General features: G+C 37.4%; 1 protein-coding gene across 1 annotated transcript; it reads left to right on the top strand.

Moving 5' to 3' along the window:
* The first annotated feature begins 3431 nt into the window (after nt 1-3431).
* Nucleotides 3432-6462, top strand: LOC138626446 (transmembrane protein 80-like). The gene is made up of 6 exons (XM_069708094.1): nt 3432-3450; nt 3600-3603; nt 3709-3806; nt 3930-4022; nt 5040-5241; nt 5901-6462. The coding sequence occupies exons 1-6, from the start codon at nt 3432-3434 to the stop codon at nt 5911-5913; spliced, it is 429 nt and encodes a 142-aa protein (XP_069564195.1). The 3' UTR covers nt 5914-6462.
* Nucleotides 6463-7157: the final 695 nt, after the last annotated feature.

Below are 7157 nucleotides of genomic sequence, written 5' to 3'. Positions count from 1 at the left end.
GACAATGAAACAGCTGGCTATGTTAAAGCAGTTCATTTTGGTATTCTGTATTTCTTATCTCATATAGCTCTGTAACTGCGTGCGTGTGAATCAGTGTATTCGTACTTGTACTAGTCTTGTATGTTGTTTGGACATATATCGTGCTAACAAACGCATTCGGCGCCTCCCCTGTAAACAAATCCAAACTTACATTTTTATAAGGTTAAGCAGGTGTAAGGTTTAGTAAGTAAAGTTTGAGGAATAAGTGGTAATCAAGCAATGTCTTGTGAAGAAACAAATAATAACGAATGCTGGTGTCACACTGTTAATACTGATGATTTAATAACAATACAAGTTGCATTAATTCCCAACACACTAATGTGTTTATATAAGGACAACACATCTCCTGTTAAGCAAAATATTTCAACTCTACAAGATGAAAGCCAGAAGGACTTAAACCATTTTTATGTGATTTAAGTCAACACTGTCCCCCTTGAAACATGACAACATGCTTAATGGTCTCACATCTGCAAGGTAATTTATAGTGACCATTTAAAAAACCCACCATATAAGCATAGCAACGAGCTTGTCAAAAGATTCAGCTTAAAAAATTCTTACAAATATCAATACCTCTTTCCTCTCACATTCTGGAGGGATGTGAACAGACAATGTAGAGGGTTTTAATTTTAAAAAATCCATATCAAAATGGCTTAATATTTTCTAAATGACACATTGAGGTGTTTACTATCATCCTGAAGTGGATTTGGTCTGTGGAAACAAGGAGTTTCCATCTATGAATCTGAAATCTGAGGGAATATGGCTTAGGTAGGACATTTTGGAAGGATTAAAAAAAAAAAAAAGACATCAGATTGACCTGATATTTTCTGAGCGACACAATATTAATATCTATCAATATTACGTAAAATGGTCGGTAGAAATGGGAGCTTTTCTTGTAATTCTCATATAAATTTAGAGACAATTTAGCCCATGTGACATTTTATAGGTTTTTTTTATTGTGAGAAATCAAAATCAGAATAATCTTTCTATTCTCGGTTCACATCTCACCACGTTCACCGCAACCGTGCTTTTGATTTAAACTCAAGTCTTTTATCGCCATTACCCTAATTACCTACCTATATACAGGTATAGCAAAATTCAGCGGGGGCTGGTTTAGCCGCAGTTCAGCACTCGCTTTGAACCTGCTCCACTAGAAAACAGGACTTTGTGTCGTCACGACATTCTACCACTATGACGCAAAACAAAGCGATCGAGCTGTGACGTCATTGTCGCCAAGCTGGGTTTAAGAAGGTAGGCGGACCAGATTCCATTTACCAATTTTGGACTAGAAACCAGTCAAACAAACGTGAACGAGCAGGTAGGCAAACTCCACAAACACTTCAGATTTAACTGATTCAAATGAGGCCGTTTGCTTTCGCGTGGGATGTTGGTGTATTGACCACCAAAGCTGCCTATAAAATCATCCCACATGTGTACAACAACTCCCAGATGTTCCAGTCCATACCAGTCTTACCGAAACCCAATGTCAGGTCCCCCCCCCTCAGCATCAATACGACAATTTTTGCTGTTGCAGCAGGTGCTGCTGCTGTTGGTATTTTTGCTGTTTCCCCCGCAGCACGAGAAACTATTCTGTCAGCTGCAGAACATATAAGTCCTTTCTTAGGTTTCATCCTTTAATAGGTTTCATAGTTGAATAGATAGATAGGTGGTTAACCAGCAGTCTTTGAAACAATGTTAATGAAGCACTGTCGAATCAACCATTAACTTAAAATCTACATCTACATTTTGAAATGTTAAAATATAAAAAGAATAATGATAATTATTCTTTTCTGATAAATCTGAACATACGATACAAATTTTAAATGAGATAATACAACGTAATACTATACCGTATATAAAAAGATCCATGTTTGTAAAAACACAAGACTGACTAAGCCATGTATTATTGGCAGATATTACAATTGTATTAGCATGTTTTAAATTACTTTTACATTTGTTTCAATAGGCTATAATGAATAAACATTAAAAACACATTTGAATTACTGGAAAATATGACTGAAAATGCATTTTTATTGTTTCTTTTAGTACACAATCTTCCATCTGAGTTTATTTTCCACACACACCCGGCTGTTGGCTTTCGCTTAAAAACTAAGAGGGACACAGGGTCAACCTGTTGTCAATAGATCAGGTTTTTTACCTTTTTTATATTTACAGCCTACTATTTTCACACTTATTTGTACAAATTCACTCACTCCTATATTATACAGTGTTTTTTTTGTTTTGTTTTTAAGGCATACACCTTTAACCATGATATGGCTTATGTACACTGTATCCACAGGCCCCAGTTTGTGAAGTAAAGCAAGTAATTTTCAGCACACCTCAGTCTCCAGGTACCTTTATCGATTACTTAAATGCTCTGATAGACCAGGGTCGGCATTTGTATGTCAGTTGACATTCTTGAATTTAAAAATAAACGTTAACGTTAAGATATGCTCTTATGCTTTCTTGCCAAGATTTAGATAAGATAATCAGTAACACTTTCATGTTTGTTAAGAAGCCAGCAGCCAAAAGACTGTTCGCTTAGCATATCATAAATACCGTAAAGAGGATAAACAGCTTGGCTCTGTTCAGAGTAATAAAATCTGTCTTTGAGCACCCATAAAGTTCACCAATTATCACGTTTTAATTGACCTATCTCTTGTATCTTAGTCATGGCCTGATTCCAACTCCTAAACTTAACTTCGTGAACAGTTTGCAGAGGTGGAAACTCACAAAATATGCAGTCTTGCCATAATGCCTGAATGGCTGCTTGTTTCTTTGTCAGAGTGGTTGATAACATCCTTTGGATCATGGAGTCAGATGTGGTGCCCCCTACCAAACAGATGAGATGGAGAAAATGGTTGTCATCATGATGTTGCCCACACTGTCTTTTGCAGCCAAAGTCTATCTGTCTAAATAGATGAAGTCCCAGATATGGACATCTATTTAGAGTAAGTACAATATCCTGAACACTTACACTGTCTAATGCTTTGATACAAGACGTGTTTTGCCCGGGGATCACTTTTGCAAAAATGATAAGAGGCAAGGGGCCAGTTAATAAACGTATTCATCAATAAACATTAAAAATCTGTCTCAATATTTGCTCATTTGACCAGGAATTGAACATGTTTTCGTGTCCTCTGTTTCACGAACACATTCAGGACACTGATGTCTTCTACCTGACAGCAGTACAGTGGTATTTGGTGAAAAATAAAGACTGCGTGGACGTGTACGACTTACATCGGAGCAGTCAGGTGTTTAGGGCAACAAAAACAGCTTCCTCAGCCGTCACTTGGAAAACAAGTCGGCCGTCCTGCCTATTCGTCCTCCGGCCAGCAGGGGGAGACGGTTCATGTTCGTGTTTGGAAACGAAGAGGGAGAGTGCTCAAATCAAAATGGCGAGACCCAGATCAGGTAGGTGGACGCGTTGCTATGGTTGCTGTAGACACGCCGTTGTATTCAAAAGTTATTTTTTACTAATTAAACTTTATAGAGAACGGCAATTATTCCTGTGTTGGTTTACTGCGCTGAACGTCATTTTGTTCCTGTCCGTGTCGTTGCAGGAAGGTCTGCGCGGGTAGTATCCTTTTCATTTCTGTCAACTGTCATGTTGACGCCGGTGCAGTCTGTCGAACAAAAAAAGACGCAGGTGAAGGATCCTTAACTTTGCACACAGCTGTCCTGTGTGAGCCTGCAGCTTCTGCTCAAACTGACACAAGTCTACTTTGGCTTTTATTTCCTGTTCACTCTCGGCTTGATCATCAGAAAGAGTGAGTGAGTGCTGATCAAATGTTCCACCACAGAGTTTTGTTGTTGTTGTTGTTGTTGTTTTTTAATCCCAGGAGTTTGACGTGCCTTTATAGACCATGAATGTGTCTGCTGCTGTCTTGCAGGCTTGGTGCTGTCGTATCCTGCTGATGCTCTGGCCTGTGATGTCGGTCTGCTCTTCCTCCTGGCCGCTCTGGAGTTTCTCCAATTCTTCTTTGGTGGGCTAAAAAGATTTGCAAATACTTATGCCGGTTTCTACACACACTTCATGTATTATTTATCATTGCTTGCCATTCATTTCCCAAAGCATATCCTAGTTTTTTTTAGTGTATGAAAACATATTTTTGTTTTTCCTTTACAGTCGTACCATTAATTACAGTGCACGTCAATACGTGCTCTAGAAAAGTGTCACGTATGTGTTAGATGCAGCATGCAAATATTCATTTTCAACTTATGTTTGAGCACAATAAGAAAGAGGAAAAGTAAAAGCATATACAATGCTTCTTCCGACCTTTAACTTATTTAAGAAATAATGTACATGTAGCAACAAACAACCAATTAGTAACTGGAGGACCCAAGAGAAATTGAATACCTTTTGTAGTAGTCATTTTAAATTGAGAGACACTTAATTCAGACTTCTTAGAAACGTTTAAATTTACAGGTTGAGTCTTAATTGAAGCGTCACCATTTGTTGCAGTACTGTGAGAATATAATGATTTCTTATGATTTGTCTTTTAGGTTTTATTTTCTAACAACAGAGCTCAATCTGCTCTCTTACAAACATCCTCATGCATCATTAACACTGATTAAAAAAAAAGTAAACATAGCAGATTTTTCACTGTTACAGTCCCTTCTCCATTCAAAAATGTTGTGTTGGTCAATGTTACTTCACTTGGATGTTTGACTTTCACAGAGCTGACAGATGTCTGTTTGATAATAAATGATTGTTTTCACATACTGCTGCTGAAAATGTAAAGTTAATGACACCAGGTGATGTGAGGTGAACTAGAAGACAGCATTGCACAAACTGATCATGGACTTCCAGTGGTGTAGGAGATGTCTTGTAACCTGCAGTTAAACTTTTGAAATGATTTGTGAGTTATGTGTACTCTTTTTGCATACACCTAATCCAGGGTGCTTTGGATACAGAACACATTCTTCAATAATGTATGATAAAACAGTGTAAGACAGACCTCTTCCATCGCATTTGACTCTGTGTCTGCATATGACTGCAGGTGTGAAGGGCAACCTGACAGAGAATCAGGGCTATATTCTGGGTAACCTCATCGTGACGGGGACGACGATCCTGTTGACGGTCTACTTCCTGGTGTGGCAGACCTACGTGATGAGGGCAGACGTGATCATCAGCAGTATCTTACTCGTTGTCTATGGCTTGGATGGAGTCCTGGCTTTCAATTTGTTGGCCCGACTCGCAAGGTCAGCTCCTCTTTCATTAGTTTTTACAATAGCTATTTTATATTAAACCTCATCTGCCATGACAGATGAGAGATCTTCTTTTGACATGGTCGCATGTCAGCAGAAATGATGGACAGGCTGGTAAATTACAATACCTGGTGTCAAACATAGATAAAACACTTCATTATCACATGAAGGGACTGGCCTACATTTTAGGCTCCATCTGTTTTGATTGACAAGATATGTTGACGTAATTAGCATCTCACATGTATGTTTTGGAACGGCCGACGGCCTTGAGCTTTCCTTTTGTTCACGCTATTGTTCATGAATGAAATAAGGCCTGGTCCCCTTTAGGACTTGTTTGAATTATTGATATAGGTGGCATTCATTCAAGTGATACTCTATACCTTGTACAGTGTCGTCACATCCTTAAATTTTCCTCCCAAGATGAATCCAAAGACAATAATCCAATCTTTTAATCTCATAAAATAGATATTGTTTATTTAAGTGGCAGAACCATGACTTAATCAGTGATGAAGATTTATGAAATACTATGTGAATGAATAATTCAGATGCTGTAAGACTGATTGTTGGACAGTTTGTTTCACAAATGTGTTTTTTATGTAATGAAGGTACAGTTTACAGTAACATATTTATGTGCTCTTCTTTATGTCTTTCAGTGTCTATTCATGAGGAAGCCTTCCGCTCATCATTGTGTTACAGCTGAACTCACAGCATGTTTACTACACATCCTTGTTACAACTAGAAAGCCAGAAATTAGTAATGTTCTCGTATTGAGTATTTGTAATGTAAATAATATTTATTCAGACTATTATTATTATTACTACAGAATCTGTATACTTAACTTGTACAGATATTTGTTGATAAAAAAATGTCAAATTTGTTAAACTATCAGTTATGTATCTGTGTTGTAAGGTCTCAGACTTTATGACAGAGACTCATTAACAGATATTTCTTTTTTATTTTCTTCTGTATATGCTTTACATGTGCTAAAGATCAAATCTATATTTGTGCTACTATGAATTGTTTATATTACAATACTACATTTCATAAGTTTTATATTTGTTTCTAATCTGTCCAGTAGGGGGCAGAATTGTTTTGATAAAGGTTTTAATAGCGGCAACACCGATTTTAATCCTCAGCAATTTTTTTCAAATGTCTTTGAAATAATAAAAAGATGTATTTAAAAAATAAAATAAAAAATTAAATCTTTATAAAGTCAACTGCAGTCTGGTTACACTCGTGCTCTTGTGCAAATCATATTCCAGTCATGTCCTGTACCAACACACTACAGTATCACAATTTAAACAAAGTAGCTGATAGCTTCAACTGCTGCTGGAAAATTATATGTTAAAAAAAAAAAAAAATAATAATAATTTTTTTATGCTGTCTCTTTAATAGTTGACGTGAGATCAGCATCCAGTAGTTTTCCAGTGTTAGTCTATTCATTTGTGACCCCACTTATTTCACACAGGAGATTTCTTAGCAGTGACAGCTCCAGTTAATGATCAAACCCAATGGCAAGGTTTCCAAAGTAACCACTTTCAAAACAAATCACATTTCAGAGTGCCTGTGCTTGAGCAACAGCCAGGCACATGCAAACACCGACTGTAGGTCAACCGCCGTGTATGTTCAAGCTTTTTCTATTTTAACTTTTTACTTCTGCCCCACTACTGCTATCCCGAGGAGTCAGTAAGATTTTAGTTTGCAGTTTAAATACGATCAGTCTTCTTGTTGTTCATGTAACTTGTCCAGAAAAAGAACTGCATTATCTTAATGATCTTCTTTGTGTGGACAGCACACTACAGCTGGACAAAGAGTGGTCATTCTTACCAGCCAGTGACACTGAAACCCGGGCAGCGTTCCACACCGTTGATCCTCTTTCAGTCACCCTGTTGAATCCAACTAGTTCAGAC

This window comes from Brachyistius frenatus, unplaced genomic scaffold (genome assembly GCF_029030835.1).
Source record: "Brachyistius frenatus isolate BFR_SWC_R1_liver_20210118 unplaced genomic scaffold, ASM2903083v1 Contig_74, whole genome shotgun sequence".
NCBI classification, from domain to species: domain Eukaryota; kingdom Metazoa; phylum Chordata; class Actinopteri; family Embiotocidae; genus Brachyistius; species Brachyistius frenatus.
This window is presented reverse-complemented; position numbering and strand designations above follow the sequence as displayed.

Coding starts and splice junctions, on each gene's coding strand:
- LOC138626446 (XM_069708094.1), top strand. Junction 3,807..3,929: donor CGGCTTGATCATCAGAAAGA/GTGAGTGAGTGC, acceptor GCTGTCTTGCAG/GCTTGGTGCTGTCGTATCCT. Junction 4,023..5,039: donor GTTTCTCCAATTCTTCTTTG/GTGGGCTAAAAA, acceptor ATATGACTGCAG/GTGTGAAGGGCAACCTGACA.